Source organism: Coregonus lavaretus (assembly GCF_964263955.1).
Source record: "Coregonus lavaretus genome assembly, chromosome: 26".
In the NCBI taxonomy this organism is placed as follows: domain Eukaryota; kingdom Metazoa; phylum Chordata; class Actinopteri; order Salmoniformes; family Salmonidae; genus Coregonus; species Coregonus lavaretus.
In genome coordinates, this window is record NC_140013.1 from 23,137,818 (window position 1) to 23,158,617 (window position 20,800).

Genomic DNA, 20,800 nt, shown 5'->3' on the forward strand with positions numbered 1-20,800 from the left:
CTCTGACGGCGTCAAATGGCACCTATTCCCTACAGAGCTCTATGGGCCCTGGTCAAAAGTAGTACACTACTTAGGGAATAGGGTTTTCCCCAGTAGGGGAACAGACGGAGGCTTATTGAGTGAGCAGCCAGGTATTCCTCCAGGGGATCTCCAGAGATACAGAGCAGTTCCACATTGTGTAGGCTAGCGAGGGCCCAACGTGAGACAGGCCTAATGAGATTTGGATGGAGAAGAGACCCAGCAGAAAGATTCCTTAGCTATGAAGGAGTCCTGAAGCAGTTACCCAAGGAGGCAGAGATGGGACACTCTAGTCCCTATGAGTGACTCATACAAAACAGGATAAATGACATTAAGAGCTTTTAGGGTTTGCCAAGCCAATCTGTGAGCCCAGAGGTGGTTAGTATGATTTCCATTACAGATAGGAAAATCAAGAGAAGCATCAGGTGTAGAAACAGTAAAATCACATTGTCTGAAGTCTTATCAGTCAACGTTGAAGTGTTTGCTGAAAAATCAGAGAGGAATCGGGGGCATTCGGCCATTAGATAGGCCCCATGCTCCGTGTTGATTGTGTGTTAATTCTGCAGTGATCGAAGGCAGAGAAAGAGACTGTTAATAAATTGTTTATTTTCTCACCACTGTCACTACTGGTTTGGGGAGGAGGGGTGTCGGCTGCTTGTGAGGGGGCTGTGGGCCTCGGTGCTGGTGCCTCTGGTTGTGGTGTTTCTATAGTGAAAGCAGAACTCATGTCCCCAGGAGCCTCAGCCCAGTTCCGGGCCTTGGTGCTGGAGTGAAACTGAGCCGTGACTGTAGCTCGGTTAGGGGCCAGGGTCCTGTGGGACTTAAAGCTAACCTGGGCCTTCTTTTCAGCCGTTAAATCACACGAGGAGAACAGTTTCTCTTCCAGGGACGGGCCTAGAGAGGTGGGTGAGGAGGAACACAGCTGCTTGATATCACAACCATTAATTCTGCCTGATTCTTAGTTCTATTAGCCCCTCCTCAATAAGGAGGGTAGAGTGAATTTGGATTTAACAGAAACTGACCATCATTACTTTACAGCTGTCATTCAGTGTGCAAATCTGAACTCAGGGACACTTTAAGAGTGTAGAAATGTAGTGCTTCAGCAGCTTCACACATTACATGAAAAATATGTATACGTTTTGCACCTAGGTGGAGCTACTGGCTGCTTGCTGAATGCTACTGATAGGCTGGGCTATCCCTTTCCAGGTCAGTGGCACTGGCAGCATATAAAAGAGCTACAGCAGGGGTGTCAAACTCATTTTGCCCCGGGGGCCGCACTGGTCTTCAGTGAGGTCCGGACTGAAAATGTATTATAATTAGCTAAACAAAATCCTCTATTCATCGTTTTTTGAATGTTCTATGCTCCCTGACTGTCTAGCTTTCATTTAGGTGACTACTAGCAAGCTGGACACAGTCAAGAAACTGTAGGAATATAGGTCCATTATCATATCTTCAGTTTTGATTTGGCATTAGTCATTTTAAATTATATTTTAAAATGACCACCTGCGGGCCAGATTGGACCCCCTCGCAGGCCGGATCCGGCCGTATGTTTGACACCCCTGGGCTAGAGCATGTTTGTGCCACCTAATTGGCTTTTTACAGATGGGAGACAAGTAGGTCACTAACTCCCTAAAATATTTGAGTTGGGTGTTTTTTTACGCAATTCCTTACGCGTGTGTGTGTGTGTCTGTGCATACCAGCTCTCAGCTGGTGTGTCTCCTCTGTAGGCCAGTTAGAGCCGCCTCCGTCTCCGTACAGAGAACACAGGGACTGATCCAGGAGATTACAAGGCTGTGTCTCAAACGGCACCCTATTCCACTGTCTATTCCATTAGGGAATAGGGTGCCATTTGGGACGCTACCTCAGACTCCTGTCCTCCTGGTGTTTCTACTGTCAGTCTTCCATCTCTTCCTCACTATAACTGGCTTATCAGGGCCATTGCCAGGCAGAGTGAGCAGTGACAGTCACATCCCATACTGGATGGTCCAGATACATGTGCCACTGGGAGTATTTTACTAAATGTCAGTACTGCTTTTAATGGAGGCAGAACTGGTTGTTGGGTACAGAACTCACATGGTTTACTTTGTAGTGTGCGTTAACTTAAAGGCTTAAGTGATCTGACCATCTGTTGTGCCGTCTGTATGCTTACACACAGTAAACTGACTACAAGCCGAGTCTGATGCTTGAGGGTTTTCAACACCACAATGCGGTACGGCCTATCGTCGCATCAGCAGCACTGGTCACATTTTCCAAACTGTGTTATTGGTTGATTATGAACACTGACTTAAGAGGTTGATGCAAACAAGAAACAGTTACCTTGAAATGCAGATTGGGAGCTGGAGTTGACAGTAGAGTGTTGGGTGGCAGTAGGAACGGACACAGAGGCAGGGAGGGACTGGGGGAAGGGGGCAGAGGAGGGTCTCTGACCAGGACCTGTTTCTAAAGACTGGGGATGGGCCTGGGAGGATGGGGTGAAGGAGGAAGAGGCATCTACGGGCCCCTGCATAAAGTCACTAAAGTCGTCATGGTCATCGGGGAAAGCAGGGGGGAGGGAGTGAGAGGTGACAGAAGAGTGGGATGACGATGAGTCTGTAAAAATGGAGAAAGAATGATAATGGCACAACAAGACACAGGCTACGATGACGGGAGGAGGACACAGTACACAGTGCTATAGTAGTGAAACATAAAGGCTAGTTTGTGCAGGATCAGAAAATGTAACACACATTTTAAAGAAAATGATTCTTGAATATGTTTATCATATGAAATAATAAATATGATAATGTCCATAGTTAACATGAACTAAGGATGACAGACCAGTTAATACTAAATAAATAAGGTGGTAAGTTTGATGTTTGCTAATAGACAACTTTCTGTAACGCACAAGATAATGACAGTGAGAGACACAGTAGGTAAAGTTGAAGATCTAAAACAAAGTGAAACGTGACAGAAAAACAGAAGATTATGTTGGTCTCCAAGTATGATATAATCTTTGGGAGACACAGAGGCAGATACAGGCTGCTCTGTCCTTTGCAACAGCTGCTGTCACAGTCTGGCAGTCACCAGCCTGTCTGTCTGTCTGTCTGTGTGCTTACACCTCAGAGGCAGCCTTATCATTCTCAGGGGAGGCAGTTCAGTCAGCCAGCAGGGGAGTGGAGCTGTGTCCTGACTCCTGGAGGACAGATAGTGAGGAAACATAAAGTGAAGGACAATGACTGTACTGATGAGCGTACCTGGCTTCTTGGGGTGTGAGGATGGCGTGGGATGCATCTTGGCGTCTCTGCTGAACCCGTCCAGGTTGCCTTTGATAGCCTCCAGCGCGTCATCCCGACTCGCCCCCATCTGTCCCTGTGGATGGGACAAAGCAGGGCTCAGGGGGGAGTGTCTCTAGACTGACAGCATGGATGCGTCCTAAATTGCACCCCATGCGTCCTTATCACACTAAGACCGAATGAGGGCAGTAGCCAGGCATGATGGTGGGTGGGTAGATGATGTGGCTCACCTTGGGTTTGACACTGCTCAGCAGCCTCAGCTTCTGTTTCTGCTCCTCAAACTGCCTCCTCTTCCTGTCCTCCTCCAACATCCTCTGCTGCTGCTCCAGACGCTTCCTACACGACATAACACATAGACAGCATACAGCTAACACACACACTGACCACATAGACAGCATACAGCTAACACACACACTGACCACACAGACAGCATACAGCTAACACACACTGACCACATAGACAGCATACAGCTAACACACACACTGACCACACAGACAGCATACAGCTAACACACACACTGACCACACAGACAGCATACAGCTAACACACACTGACCACATAGACAGCATACAGCTAACACACACACTGACCACACAGACAGCATACAGCTAACACACACACTGACCACACAGACAGCATACAGCTAACACACACACTGACCACATAGACAGCATACAGCTAACACACACACTGACCACACAGACAGCATACAGCTAACACACACACTGACCACACAGACAGCATACAGCTAACACACACACTGACCACACAGACAGCATACAGCTAACACACACACTGACCACACAGACAGCATACAGCTAACACACACACTGACCACATAGACAGCATACAGCTAACACACACACTGACCACACAGACAGCATACAGCTAACACACACACTGACCACATAGACAGCATACAGCTAACACACACACTGACCACACAGACAGCATACAGCTAACACACACACTGACCACACAGACAGCATACAGCTAACACACACACTGACCACACAGACAGCATACAGCTAACACACACACTGACCACACAGACAGCATACAGCTAACACACACACTGACCACATAGACAGCATACAGCTAACACACACACTGACCACACAGACAGCATACAGCTAACACACACACTGACCACACAGACAGCATACAGCTAACACACACACTGACCACACAGACAGCATACAGCTAACACACACACTGACCACACAGACAGCATACAGCTAACACACACACTGACCACACAGACAGCATACAGCTAACACACACACTGACCAAACAGACAGCATACAGCTAACACACACACTGACCACATAGACAGCATACAGCTAACACACACACTGACCACACAGACAGCATACAGCTAACACACACACTGACCACACAGACAGCATACAGCTAACACACACTGACCACATAGACAGCATACAGCTAACACACACACTGACCACACAGACAGCATACAGCTAACACACACACTGACCACACAGACAGCATACAGCTAACACACACACTGACCACATAGACAACATACAGCTAACACACACACTGACCACACAGACAGCATACAGCTAACACACACACTGACCACACAGACAGCATACAGCTAACACACACACTGACCACACAGACAGCATACAGCTAACACACACACTGACCACACAGACAGCATACAGCTAACACACACACTGACCACATAGACAGCATACAGCTAACACACACACTGACCACACAGACAGCATACAGCTAACACACACACTGACCACACAGACAGCATACAGCTAACACACACACTGACCACACAGACAGCATACAGCTAACACACACACTGACCACACAGACAGCATACAGCTAACACACACACTGACCACACAGACAGCATACAGCTAACACACACACTGACCAAACAGACAGCATACAGCTAACACACACACTGACCACATAGACAGCATACAGCTAACACACACACTGACAGCATACAGCTAACACACACACTGACCACATAGACAGCATACAGCTAACACACACACTGACCACACAGACAGCATACAGCTAACACACACTGACCACACAGACAGCATACAGCTAACACACACACTGACCAAACAGACAGCATACAGCTAACACACACACTGACCACACAGACAGCATACAGCTAACACACACACTGACCACACAGACAGCATACAGCTAACACACACACTGACCAAACAGACAGCATACAGCTAACACACACACTGACCACACAGACAGCATACAGCTAACACACACACTGACCAAACAGACAGCATACAGCTAACACACACACTGACCACACAGACAGCATACAGCTAACACACACACTGACCACATAGACAGCATACAGCTAACACACACACTGACCACACAGACAGCATACAGCTAACACACACTGACCACACAGACAGCATACAGCTAACACACACTGACCACACAGACAGCATACAGCTAACACACACTGACCACACAGACAGCATACAGCTAACACACACACTGACCACACAGACAGCATACAGCTAACACACACACTGACCACACAGACAGCATACAGCTAACACACACACTGACCACACAGACAGAACAACACGCAGGGAAAGAAAGACAGAGAGAGAGGGAAAGAGAAAGCACGAGAGAGCGAGAGAAAGAGAGAGAGAGCGAGAGAAAGAGAGAGAGAGCGAGAGAAAGACAGAGAGAGAGCGAGAGAAAGACAGAGAGAGAGCGAGAGAAAGACAGAGAGAGAGCGAGAGAGAGAGCGAGAGAAAGACAGAGAGAGAGAGAGAGAAAGACAGAGAGAGAGAGAGAAAGAGAGAGAGCGAGACAGACAGAGACAGTGAGAGAAAGGCTCTTACTGGTGTTCCTCAGCCATCTGTTTCTGCATGTCGGCAGTGTACTGGGGCCCGGGGCCCCTCATGCCCATAAACTGTGGCTGGCCCATGAACTGCATCCCAGGGGCCTGCATCCCCATGGCCATCCCGCCCTGCACAGAACACACACACACAAAACGGGGGTCTCGTTAGCATTCATAGCATTCCTTTCTTTCAATAATATCACAGTACAGTGGCAGGAAACCAATGCATTTCTAAGTGGTTGTCATACCGCAATCACTACATAACTACAACCACTTCGACTGGAAATAATGTGTGCTATTAACACTATGCAATACAGAGGTCCTAACATTACAGCAGTGAAAGGAGGAAAAGTTGTCATTTGATAAAACAAAGAGCAAAGAGACAGAGATAAAGGCTGAGGATGTGGTGAGGATGAGGCAACGCCCTGCAAAGTGCTCCTTCGTCTAAGTGTCTAGCCTGAATGTGAGAGGTAGCTTGAGGCAGACTCCTCTCTCATAAAGAGCTGCATTACAGGAGAGATCGTCTGGCCCTTCTTCTTTTGGCTTATTTAAAACCTCAGAGGACCAAAGAGCCAGTAATGTAAAACAGAGTACGTTTCACTCTAGAGTAGGGGTGTCAAACTCATTCCACGGAGGGCGAGTGTCTGCGGGTTCCTTACTAATTAGTGACCTTAATTCATCAATCAAGTACAAGGGAGGAGTGAAAACCCGCAGACACTCAGCCCTCCGTGGAATGAGTTTGACACACATGCTCTAGAGTAATGAGAGGAATATGTTGTGGCCATTGCATTCAAATACACACACTGGTACACGCACACACAAACAAACACACACCCGCACACACACACGCAAACACACACACGCACACACACACACACACACACACACACGCACACACGAACACACACACACACACGCAAACACACACGCACACACACGCGCACACACACACACACACACACACACACACAACCCACCTGCATAGGCATGGCACCAGGAGGCATCTGGCCTCCGAAGTTCATTCCCATCATCCCTTGCATGTTGGGCTGCATTTGAACTTGGACCATACCAGGGAAGCCCTGTTGTTGTTGCTGCTGCTGTTGCTGCATGGGCATCATGCCTGGACGAAAACACACAACCCATGTACAGTCAATCACAAGCTCTGCAAATGGCTATACTGACAAAGGTTTGTTGCAAACCGTAAAGATAGCATGTAGTCACTGAAGCATGAACATGTACTATATAAGTACAGTTTGCCCAACTGGACTGGAGTGTGTTATTGGAACTTCCCCAGAAATAGGTTAGATGTGCATTGTGCAGTGAATTATTATTGCAAACACATTTCCTGGACAGCGAAGAATAAACAGAGGCTCAGCAACAACCCAATCTGTTTTGCCTGTGTGAGTGGAGTGCTGTGACAGCTCAGAGCAAAACAGAGGAGTACTAGGGGATAGAACTAGAGAAAGTGTTTGTTTGCACAGATGCTCTGGCTGACAGTCGTCCTGGAGCCTACACATGATTTACCATATAACGCCCCAACCAGGCTAAATAATGGGTTATGGCTCATCCAAACAAAGTGGTGCATGCATTCTGATGCGTACTTGCTGAAACATCTGACGACCCCCAACACAGCCACAAGGGTGTGTGTGTGTTTGTTTATGAAGAGTGTCATTGTAAACTCAACAAACACCCTATACATACAACATAAGCTACATGGTACCAGAAAGTTGTCATGGGTAATGACGTAAGCTTAGTATTGTTAAGTCATGTGGTCAATTCCACAGCTTCCTATCACATTGCCAATTCCACAGCTTCCTATCACACTGCCAATTCCACAGCTTCCTATCACACTGCCAATTCCACAGCTTCCTATCACACTGCCAATTCCACAGCTTCCTATCACACTGCCAATTCCACAGCTTCCTATCACACTGCCAATTCCACAGCTTCCTATCACACTGCCAATGTGAGATGATCAAATATCCCCATTAGCTAATAAACTATTAGGAACAGATAGGACATAAGGCTAGCCTAGGCCCTATGTATTGTAATTGACTGATGTTGTTGTTGATAGTGCACACTGCACATCTGAACTGACTTTACTCTGAACTCTGATAAACATCATTAGACCCTACACCCAAACGAGGGCACTACGTTCATCCACCTCTGGCCTGCTAGCCCCCCTACCTCTACGGAAGCACAGTTCCCGCTCAGCCCAGTCAAAGCTATTCGCTGCTCTGGCACCCCAATGGTGGAACAAGCTCCCCCACGACGCCAGGACAGCGGAGTCACTGACCACCTTCCGGAGACACTTGAAACCCTACCTCTTTAAGGAATACCTGGAATAGTATAAAATTAATCCTTCTACTCCCCCACAAAAATAAATAAAAAAGTGGTTCTCCCATTGGCTATCATAAGTTGAATGCACCAATTTGTAAGTCGCTCTGGATAAGAGCGTCTGCTAAATGACTTAAAATTATGAGTTATTGGTTAGGCCTATTTACTGAATCCAAAAACTTCTCAAGAAACCAAGGCACATAGGAGAGTGAAGTGCCCGGGGAGATTTGGAAAAGTAGCGCTGAATGACAGGACACGTCACAAATGGTACACTATTCCCTATTTAGTGCACTACTGGTCAAAAGTACTGCACTAAATAGGGAATAGGGTGCCATTTGGGATGTCGACCGTAGGATGACTCACCTGGCGGTCCCAGGCCCCCTCCAACAGGATAAATAAAACTGCAGGAGAGAAGGAAAAACACAGGTCAATAACACAGCTAGAGACAAGCCTAAAGCGGAAACTACTGGAGAACATCTAGGCTGAAATCCTTCAACTGTCACTCATAATAGGCTATCACATAAAAGTAGGAATGATTGGGCTATTCATCGAAAATCATTCAGTAAATGGATCATTATCAGTTCACACACCAATAATTTGTCAGACATTAGGCAATGTGACACAATAGCTATCATTTGAACAATGGAGTCATCATTCACATCACAAAGCATAACCAAAACTAGAGATTGGATATGATTTCCTTACAATGGCACGGAGAGAAAGTAAAATAATAAACGTGTAACTGTATGGTGATGTGGCAGTACCTCCCTTTCCTGTTCGGCTAGGCAGCCTGGACTTGAATTCAGTGTGGCCCTTATTGTTCTAGCTCACTGCTTTCCAGGGAATGCATGAATGAATATTGCATTGACCGTGAGCACTAAACCTGACAGGCAGGAAGAAAAAATTATACAATAACACTTTGCTGTTGCGCAGAACAACATTTATCGTTTAGGGAATGAGCTCCTCTGACAACAGCCATTGCGGAATGCTTCTCCTAGCGTATCCGTGCTCTAATTTGCCATAGTGGTTAAGTAATAACAGCCAGACAGATGGTTTTCATGAGAATGCACGTCAGTGGTTGTTTCATGTGCTGTAATTGATGGAGAATCTGTCTAGATCATGATGCGGCAGGGAAATGGAGACAAAGCAGGAATCTATAGAAATATAGATTCTAAGAACAGACTGTGTCAGAGAATGAGATAAGAGACAGAGAACAAGATCAGCAGTGCCAGTGATACAAGCTGTGGGCTCTGTATAGGCCATTGCATTGTACAAGGCATGTGTTCATTAATGCAACCAACATCGTAGGGCAAATTTAAGGCTTGAGCCATGCCACCTGCATACAGGTGCTTCTACACAGTAACTAGCGTACCCGATCCGTGTGTATCATAAGGCCTAATGTGCTTACTCCTTTTCACTCTGGTAAAAATGTCAACAAAAGCACTGATCATTCAACATTAATGAACTCCTCATACGAGCGTTACATTTTGTAGTGCATCCATCTATTGCAATGTGCACTCACTGCAATGCAACCTAATGTAAACCATACTTCTGGAAGTCTTTCATACTTTTAATTATCTTGGCATTTTGGACACAATTAATGAATAATGTGCATACTGAAAGTTCTGGAAGCACCAGTTGGCCTATTAGCTAGGCTTGTTGTCGTACATCTTAGTCACGTACCCTCCCAAAATCGGATTAAACAGCTCGGCTTTAAAACATTAATATGATACTTAACTATGAACCTATTAAATAACAATTTACCCTGTCTTGAGCAATTCATCCAAGTACAATTTCTCAGTCTCACCCATCCAAGCACTTTGAATTAAGATTAATGCTACCTATAGCTGAGGTTTTCCCACAAGCTCAACAGAACTCCAAAAGTTAGCTAGTACCTGTTGCTAAAGTACAGCTCTCCTATCGCAACTCCCTATAGGCCTAGTGGTGTGCTAGTCCCATGATGTATGAGACTTTCTGGTCAAAAGTAGTGCACTACATTGATAATAGGGTGCCATTTGGGACATAACCTCAGTGCTATGCCAGGCAGCAGGGCCAGTGAAGAGTAGACTCATGCCTCTGGCTCCTGTTGACAGCCTGGTATCAGGATGGGTTTCATTATTTCCAGGCTAGCCTGCCAGCACAGCGCCTGCCTGCTCCTCTTCCATGGCTCAGTGTGCCACATTCTGTCATCAAGTAGTATGCCCACCACCCACCACACCACACAGCCTTCACCATTCACCACACACTATCACAGTCTCACACACACACAGCAGAGCTATGCACAGCTAGCCCCGGTCACGTTCGCTGATCTGAGACCACTAGCCAGCCCTTTGGGTGTAGACGCCTCACTAATAGAGAAGGGGGAGAGGCCTGAATAATACCAATAGAACCAGAGAAACAATCTTCTCTACAGATCTTAGCTTTCAATATGGATAAGTTCAGCTGCTCAGCACTCTAAATGAGCACTTCACTTATATCTGACCCACACCAATGCTCTTAAAGTACACCAATGCCAGGACAAGAAATGTCTCCAGAACGTTTGTTAGCCAGAGACAAACATCACCTGTTATTTTCTATGAGACCATATGTGAGATAGGCTACTCTGGCCAGCCTAATCTGTAAACCTAATCTTAAACTATTTGGTTTCTTCAGCAGCAGTATCTGTATCACCTGGCTGGTCGGGTCCAGAGGCATGTAGCAGGCAGACATTCATTATTCACACTGCTCAGCTCAGGCCCAAGCTGCTGATGAAAAAGTCATGAGGCTAGCCTTTTCATCGCCACTGTAGGACGAGCTGCTGCTTCACCAATATCAACAGGCTCATGCAGGAGTCAGCAGAACTCAAGATTTTACTAAATATTAAAAATGTGTCATAGACCTCTACACCAATTGCTAATAACTGAGAGGAGATTTAAAACCAAGGCTTCATTTCACTACAACAGCTCTGGCCTTTCAGCCTATAAGTACCCGCTAGAGAACGTTGCCAGGCATCCTTTTTAGCATACTCATCAGATTCATATCAACCCGCAAGTTGCGCAAAAATAAGCACCTAGATTTGATAAATAGTACATAAACAATTGTAAAGCATGAATTGCATTTAGAAATATTGATGGAAATATATTTAAGGATATAACAACAATAAATAAAAAAAACATAGGCCTAAAGTACATTTTCAACACTTCCAGCCAATGACACATTAACATTCTAACAGTCTAATAATACATTTCATATATACTATCAGAAGAATAATCATTTGGTTGTGTTTATAAAGGTCTTAGATAACATTAAAAAACAATTATTTCAAAGAACATAATAGCATTTTCATTAGTTTATGTTACTTTAGTCTATAAGTAAAAACAAAACAAAAAATAGTTCAAGTCCATCACAAAGAATTCCATTATAATTTTGTTTTGGTAGGTCTAAAGAAACATTGTGGAAATAAGAAAATGTATTTAAAAGAAAGCAAATAGTCTTTGCTTAGTAGCCAGAGCAATGTTGCCACGCGAGTGGTCATGTGCTGAACGCATGGACAGCACATTTCCAATATTCTTGGAAAAACTTAAATTTGGAAATAGAGCTGCATCTCTTGAATTGAGAGTTTTTTGACAAAGGTAAGTGTCATAGAAACTGCAGAATATGCTCTTTCTGATACTATATAGAAATCAAAACATTTTACCTGCATGTGACTCTGAAGGAGGATTTGATAAAGTGATCCTCCTTTCCCTGCATCTGTCAATTACAAGAGGCACCCATCTCTTCATTTACAATTTGACAACTGATAATTTTGTCACTCATCAGACTATTGCCAATTTAATATTGTCTATAGGCTAACTCTTATTATGTGTGAAATTAGTTTTGGTATAGTTTAGGTGTAGTTTCGATGTGCCACCTACGCAGGCTGACTGGCATCGTTTGTTTCCGCTTGCTCATCAACTTGGATAATCAAGGATATGTTTTGCATTATTCTAAAGGCCTGCTGCAATACGTAGCATGTTTTCGTTTCCCTTACAATAAATGTGATTAATAATAGAGTTATAGTAAATAAAACAGTCTTGTAACAGCTTATTTTTACAAAGTAAAACATCAAAGAAAATGATATCAACCCGCAAAGTGCCCGGTCAAATGATTTGCTATAAACATGAGCGCCAATGCTGATAAATAGGCATAACACAAACTCATCATTACACTATTGCCTTTCTAAATTAAATCAACCTCTTCACCCTCCTTATCATTCAGTTAGGCCTAATTTTTATTCAATTGTGAAGTAATGTGCACAATTATCGCCTATTCATCCATTTGTCATTCATTCAGTGAGGAGAGAGACCCATTAGCACCTGGCTGGGTACCAACATTGTCTTGGGTGGTTAAATTGGGAATAAGTGTGAGAAAAACAGTTAAAAAGCCTTTACATACTTTTCTGATTGTGATTGAAAAATTCGGGAAAATGAGCAATGTAAAATACAAACATTTAAGAAAAGTTAGGGCAGGCTCAGGACCTTGCTTTTTTTTTGGGGGGGGGGGGGGTCTTTTTTATTTATCTACTAAATCAAACGTCAGTGGCCGTTGGCCTATGGCGGTTCTACTGTTCTGATAGATCTGACTGAACTACAATAGTTGTATTATATTGACTTAAAACCAGAAGCAAAGATCAGAAAAGCAACGTTTTTAGTCTGAGCTTTCATGTGGGGGGGGGGGGAGATCTAGGCTATAAGCAGGCGTGAGATCATGATCAAGCCTAGATTTGGCCACTGAAAGAATGAGGGCATGGCAGCTTGCACATCATGATGTCATCCCACATCTGATCAGACATCAGCTTTGTCCAGGAAGATCCACCATGGCAGCACAGGTTAGCTGCTTTAGTGTTTCAACGTTTAGGGTATAACACCTTATGGGATATTAGCATGATTTGACCTCGGTTTTTTACGAGTTCCCAGTTGTCTTGAAAGCAGGTTGGGGAGAATGTGTGGGTGCTCTAACGTAACGTTAGTTGCCACCTTATTAGCTCGGGCTATATGTTAGGTCGCTAACTAGTCAACTCAATCCAACAATCTGAAAATGACAGTGTTTAGGTATTGAATCCTCTTCGCCCAGGTATGGATTGGCAGGCTGTTTGCACAAGCTAGTTAGCGTTACAGTAGCTAGTGAACAACATCTGACAACTCAGCTGACCTAGTTACTAGCTAACGTTAGCTGGATGGCTAGTTAGCTAACTACATTATTGTGATGCAAATACGCTTTATATCAACTATAAAACATTATTATTGTCTATTATTATTCTACAGCCAGCAAAAATGTGACACAATACATCTAACCGTTAGCACTTCACCAAAGCTGCATTCCTATGATAGCTAGCTAATTTAGGTAAGGTAGCATTATTAGTTAGCCTGCCTCGCCTAACAGAAACGCTCATTCTTCACTCACTATTCCGTGTGTAAATAGTATCTTCGAACAATTTAAACCGCAGCTGTCAAATGCAGAATACCGTCAGACAAATAATTGACTCGTTTCTTATATATTTTACACACAGAAAATAAGTACCTGCCACCTCCCCCAGATCCTGGCCGTAACGCCATCTTGATAACAGTGGTCTGTGACAGAAAAATGTCGTCGGCACTGACGGTGTGTCACAGATCTTCCGGGTCACAGTTTTTTCTTTTCCACAAGATGTCGCTGTTGTGCTTCTGTCAAACTCAATCAAATGTTTGCCTTGCATTCATGGAATATGATGCCAAGGCTCTTTGCAGGTTTACGGTAAGTATGTAAATTGTGTACCTGTCTTGATTATATGGAGAAGATGCTTCTCATATTATGAAGGGTCTAGTAGAAATAATTCAAATCACAAGACAAACCTTTTCAAATAGTCCCACATTTCTCAGTTATTTTAGATTTTAGATAAATGAAAGATGAATACATTTCACTAAGTCACTGTTGATGATGAATTGTCCTGGGTCTTTTCCATATCACTGACATTATAACCCTCTCCTGGGCTGGATTGGATTAAACCTGCCTCTGCAAGTTTTGCAATATGTGTGTTTTACATAAATACTGTCAGTTCAACACATGCTTCAATCATGGTGTTTTTTCAGTCCCTCAAACACTGATTTTATTTGATTACGTGGGAAAAGTTATCTACTGCAACATGGGTTCAATTGACTTGACCCCTCAGTCTTCCAAATTGATAAGATTTGATTTCCCTAATACAGATGTAGGATCTTAATTTGATCACCCTGTTGCAGGAGAACTTTCCTGCAATGCAGGCTATTGTGTGGCCCCTCACATAAACGTTTTCAGCAAACATTTTCATTGTTGCACCAGTGACAAGGTGGAGTTACAAGGATGAGCCCTTCTCCCATTGTTCTGTGGGTGTTGTTGTGAAAGATTTACAGCTTAATGAGGGTAAGGTGAGACATAGGATGACAGGCCCCTCTGCTATCCATCACCCGGTCTGCCCCACACCCAGCCTCTGCACAGATCTATTCAATAGACACATTCACAGTTCATATCCACAACAGAGAGAGCAAAGGCACCAGCTAGGATTGACTGCATTTATATCATTTTTACTCTAAATGCATCTGATGCTTTCAGTAGTTGACAGACAGGGTAGATCCTGATTGTGTAGAATAATACCCAAATATGCAAAGGAGGATATTGCACATGTATACCTTAGTGTATACCAGTGTGCATCCACATTGGTATACTGTACTTTCTGACAGAAACTACCATTGTCATGATACAAATTGCTACAAGTAAATTACTGCACTACAAATATAAACAACTGACTTGACCCCTCAGTCCACATTGCATCCATATTGGTACACTGACACATGGCTACTGACACAAATTTAACTGATACTTGGTGCAATACATTCTTTGAAATAAACTACTAACTACTCATTACAGATACACTGATTAGCAGTTGTCCTATCCTGTGATTTGTTTTGGTGTGAAGTGCTGATTTATACAAAATCTTTTGAAGGAATTTAACTTTGTTTGCTACTTTTTGCTACTTGTGAATCCCCTCAGCAGCCCCTCATCAGTCTCCTCAGTCCCTCCTACACAGCTCTTTGAATCCATTCACAGGCCTTGAAGAGAGCGTGGGTCTCCTACCCTGCTGGGAGCCCAGAGTTTAGCTGGAGGCCAGCAGAGTCATGCAGGTCCCCCTACGGTGGAGCTGCCTGGGCAGGCTGTGAGCAGGCAGACCCCAGAGGTGGCCCTGTGAGAGAGGTGGACATTAACCCAGGCCCACTCTGGGCATCCCACCATTCTCCATAAATCATTAACCTCTTCAGCACCAGGCCAGTGACAGCATCAGCATGACAACTGCAATCTGTCAGGATCCTTCTGTACTGTATATGATCTGTCTCTGACGGGAGAGACAAGAAGAGACATCTCATTTACTATCCATTTAGGAAGAATGGGCCAAAAAGAGCTCTCATTCTTATTCTGCCTTATTCTTCTGATGGCCTGCTAGTAAGATTGATTCCCTCAGGCTGTGAAAGGACTCCCCATTCGACTCATTTATCCTTTAACAATGTAATGTATCACATCTGATGGTTTATGGCCTACTGGATAAAGCTAATTTGTTCATATTTGTAGTGCAGTAATTTACTTGTAGCAATTTGTATCCTGGGAATGGTCTTTCTGTCAGAAAGTACAGTATAGGCTACTGTGACAACAACTCTCAGAAGTATAGCACTTCGTTCTATTGACTGTTTGTTTCTCCACTTCAGTTGTGTTGTCTTCTGTGTTTATGATACACAACTGTCAGGCTCTCAGCTAAATTATGGCTTGTAATAGATAGACCATCTTCCAGGAGGATCTGTCCTACTTTTTCCATGCTAATTGAGCCCTTTGTGTTGCCCTGGACAACTACTTTTTCATTCAGTATGGCATGAGGGTTTATATACTTGCACGCTGAAGACAATAAAGTAATCCCACAACAATGACTGAGAAGGTTACATCCACTTGCAGTACTTGACATTTTTACTTGACCTTGCAATTTCAGCCAATTTAAATGTTAAGAAAAATTACTGCAGATGAGTTATATGCTGTGGAAAAAAGGGGATAAAATGGTTTAAAAAAACACAAACGCAAAAGAGATTAAAAATGTTATCTGAACCTACAACAACAAAGAATTGCATTGAAATGCATCTGTAAGAAAGAACCAAAGGCCGCCTATACTGTCTATACTTGTCAAACTACATCACTGTAGGTGGTAGTGAGGACGATGTACGGTGAAGGGCTGGGATTGTTCTAACTCAGGCATGTCTGAGAACAGAAGCACAACAGAGGAGCTCTCTCTCAGTCAGATCAAGGGCTTTGATGGAAGACACCTCTATCAAAGCTGCTGTATACATGTATATGTATTTCTCCATGGAGGGCCGGCTGGTGGGCCTGAACTCTGTTCGCTGTGGCCAATTAGCCCTGGTGGAGAGTGGCCTCCTGACCCCTGACCCCTGCTGGGCAGTCTTATCCATTAACCCCTTGGGCCCCAGCTGGAGTTGATGTAGTACCCATTCTTTTGGGACTGCTAAACACACGGCAACATTCACCCTACCGCTTCCACTTTCCGTCCCTTTGTCCAATCCCTCTGTTCCCCACGTGTCCATCTCGCTCCTTGCGTTGACCTCTGGGTCTCCACTGGAACTGAAGATACACTCTTCTTTCTTGGCAATACACCAGTGAACAAATGTAAAACTCTCCGGTCGGTGAAACCTGTCCTTACATGTTCTACTCTCTTATTACAATTTAGCCATGTTGTAATTGGTATCTGCATGGCTTTTCTCTTTCCGGCTTAACTTTCTCCTCTACCTCCCTTTATCACCAACTCTACATCTTCCTTTTTCTGTCTTCTTTCTTTTTCACATTGTGGTCGATGACATGAATGATGACAATACCATGTCGGTCATTAACCTGAGCTCTCTGGCTAGAGATTCCATAACAGAGACAGACTGGATGACAAATGAGGACAGAAGTCGGGGCTGAGACTGTAGGTTAATTTGTTTAACAATGGTTGATGGATCAACATCACACCAAATACTATTGAAACCAAAGCAATGATGTAAGACTAAAATACATTCACAAATAGAATCGCTAGATTCTAAGTTCAGATATGGAGATATTAGAAGCTGCCTAGCAGTTAGATTTCCCACCAATTTTAGTTAGACTATAATACACTGCTCCAAAAAATAAAGGGAACACTAAAATAACACATCCTAGATCTGAATGAATGAAATAATCTTATTAAATACTTTTTTTTTTACATAGTTGAATGTGCTGACAACAAAATCACACAAAAATGATCAATGGAAATCAAATTTATCAACCCATGGAGGTCTGGATTTGGAGTCACCCTCAAAATTAAAGTGGAAAACCACACTACAGGCTGATCCAACTTTGATGTAATGTCCTTAAAACAAGTCAAAATTAGGCTCAGTAGTGTGTGTGGCCTCCACGTGCCTGTATGACCTCCCTACAACGCCTGGGCATGCTCCTGATGAGGTGGTGGATGGTCTCCTGAGGGATCTCCTCCCAGACCTGGACTAAAGCATCCGCCAACTCCTGGACAGTCTGTGGTGCAACGTGACGTTGGTGGATGGAGCGAGACATGATGTCCCAGATGTGCTCAATTGGATTCAGGTCTGGGGAACGGGCGGGCCAGTCCATAGCATCAATGCCTTCCTCTTGCAGGAACTGCTGACACACTCCAGCCACATGAGGTCTAGCATTGTCTTGCATTAGGAGGAACCCAGGGCCAACCGCACCAGCATATGGTCTCACAAGGGGTCTGAGGATCTCATCTCGGTACCTAATGGCAGTCAGGCTACCTCTTGCGAGCACATGGAGGGCTGTGCAGCCCCCCAAAGAAATGCCACCCCACACCATGACTGACCCACCGCCAAACCGGTCATGCTGGAGGATGTTGCAGGCAGCAGAACATTCTCCACGGCGTCTCCAGACTCTGTCACGTCTGTCACATGTGCTCAGTGTGAACCTGCTTTCATCTGTGAAGAGCACAGGGAGCCAGTGGCGAATTTGCCAATCTTGGTGTTCTCTGGCAAATGCCAAACGTCCTGCACGGTGTTGGGCTGTAAGCACAACCCCCACCTGTGGACGTCGGGCCCTCATACCACCCTCATGGAGTCTGTTTCTGACCGTTTGAGCAGACACATGCACATTTGTGACCTGCTGGACGTCATTTTGCAGGGCTCTGGCAGTGCTCCTCCTGCTCCTCCTTGCACAAAGGCGGAGGTAGCGGTCCTGCTGCTGGGTTGTTGCCCTCCTACGGCCTCCTCCATGTCTCCTGATGTACTGGCCTGTCTCCTGGTAGCGCCTCCATGCTCTGGACACTACGCTGACAGACACAGCAAACCTTCTTGCCACAGCTCGCATTGATGTGCCATCCTGGATGAGCTGCACTACCTGAGCCACTAGTGTGGGTTGTAGACTCCGTCTCATGCTACCACTAGAGTGAAAGCACCGCCAGCATTCAAAAGTGACCAAAACATCAGCCAGGAAGCATAGGAACTGAGAAGTGGTCTGTGGTCACCACCTGCAAAACCAGTCCTTTATTGGGGGTGTCTTGCTAATTGCCTATCATTTCCACCTGTTGTCTATTCCATTTGCACAACAGCATGTGAAATGTATTGTCAATCAGTGTTGCTTCCTAAGTGGACAGTTTGATTTCACAGAAGTGTGATTGACTTGGAGTTACATTGTGTTGTTTAAGTGTTCCCTTTATTTTTTTGAGCAGTGTATTTAAAGATAGACAGTCAAATATTTCCTCTCACAGAGTCAAAATGCAAATGTAGCCAAAATGATGCAATAAAACACACAATGATAATGTACAATATTACATATTTTGTCCAATGCTATTGTCAATATGTGCTCACATGAGCAAACATAATCTGTGATTTCAATTGTAAATTAGTCTTAAGTTATAGCACACACAAAAATCAGATGAGCCCCCCAAAAATGCAACTATTTATTGAATTATAATTTAATTGAAATAGTTGTGTTTAGTTTACACACAGCAATTTTGATTGAGAAAATGTAGGCTATTGGGTGACTTTAGTGCTGTATAGTATAGCATTGTAAACTGCCTTTTCCAAAAGGATGCAAATGAGTATAGTGCTCTTTCTCCTATAACCTGTGTTCCTTTCAGTGAAAAGTAGTAAAAGAGCAGTAGTCAGATCTTTATTGGCTCCCTGGGCCTAAAATCAAAGGGCTCATTGATAACCAAACAGAGCAACATCATTGGATTACAAGGGTTTCCCCAGCATGACTCCTCCTCTTAGAACTATGGAGGACAGTCTCTTTCAGGGTATTTCAGTTCTCTTTAAACTCAGGATAGAATAGCTCAGCCAGAGTATTACTAGAGTAATTACCGTCATATTACATTAACTCTTACAATAAATATCCATTCACCCTCCTGTATATTGCTGTCCCTCATTGTGTATTCAGGTTTTCTTGGACAGCTCACAGTAAAGTGCATTGTAACACTTTGTAAGATAACATGCTCACTGACTCACAGATGAATTTATCAAAGTTGTACCCTTCCAGAGAACAAAAAACCATGGGGGCTAATCTTGAACGTTGCTTTTTGTATGGCTGAGTTGAGATCCTGTCATAAACAAATGATATGCAAAGCACTCACTGGTGTCTGCGGGGGAGAGCCGACCTTGAGAGTTGGACACAATAAACTGAATGAATGCTATACTAAAATCATATCATATTACTCCACAGAGGCTGCAATTTAAGTTCAGACTTGAGACACTGTATGTTTGTTGTAGTTTTGAGAGAATGTTGTAGTGTTGTACAGCTAAGTTAGTTTTGTCTAACTCTGATTCCCACTATAACTGTGTATTCTAAACAGTTTCTACGTTTGAATATTTCCAACCTCCCCATGTGTAATAAAGTTTGCATGAAGGAAAGACCCTTGAGTATTCAAGCAAAGAAACGATAAACTAACCTGTGAATGATTCATTCATTTGAAGTGCAATACATTTCCAAATCACTTCTTTCTCAACCATAGCGAGTAAAATGTATTATTACTTTGATAATAAAATTGTGTTGGTTTTACATTTGTAATTATAATAAAGTCATGATCAAGTTATCAGGGGCCTCATTATTTTTTTAATTACGAGCAAATCTGCACTGCACCTCTGAACGTTTTGGGAATGAGGCCCCCTGGAATGTCAGGATGTTACAGTATGTGCAAGTCAAACATTTACACATTCAAACACACGCACACAAAAATTGCTCAACAGCAGTCAGGTCCTCATTAAGTTGCCTA

The 20,800-nt window shown here is 43.9% G+C and overlaps 1 protein-coding gene across 4 annotated transcripts in view; it reads right to left on the reverse strand.

Moving 5' to 3' along the window:
- LOC311101730 (synergin gamma-like) overlaps positions 1–14,090 on the reverse strand; it is a 42,294-nt gene extending 28,204 nt beyond the window's left edge. For all 4 annotated transcript variants that reach the window (XM_084142898.1, XM_084142897.1, XM_084142899.1 and 1 more), the window contains exons 1-8: positions 14,044–14,090; positions 8,869–8,906; positions 7,146–7,288; positions 6,170–6,297; positions 3,518–3,623; positions 3,249–3,363; positions 2,335–2,607; positions 634–912 (exon numbers count right to left, since the gene is read on the reverse strand). In XM_084142898.1, coding sequence (XP_083999024.1) covers positions 634–912; positions 2,335–2,607; positions 3,249–3,363; positions 3,518–3,623; positions 6,170–6,297; positions 7,146–7,288; positions 8,869–8,906; positions 14,044–14,078 — 1,117 coding nt within the window. In that variant the 5' untranslated portion in view covers positions 14,079–14,090. The remainder of the gene's footprint in view (positions 1–633; positions 913–2,334; positions 2,608–3,248; positions 3,364–3,517; positions 3,624–6,169; positions 6,298–7,145; positions 7,289–8,868; positions 8,907–14,043) is intronic.
- Between the last annotated feature and the right edge of the window lie 6,710 nt (positions 14,091–20,800).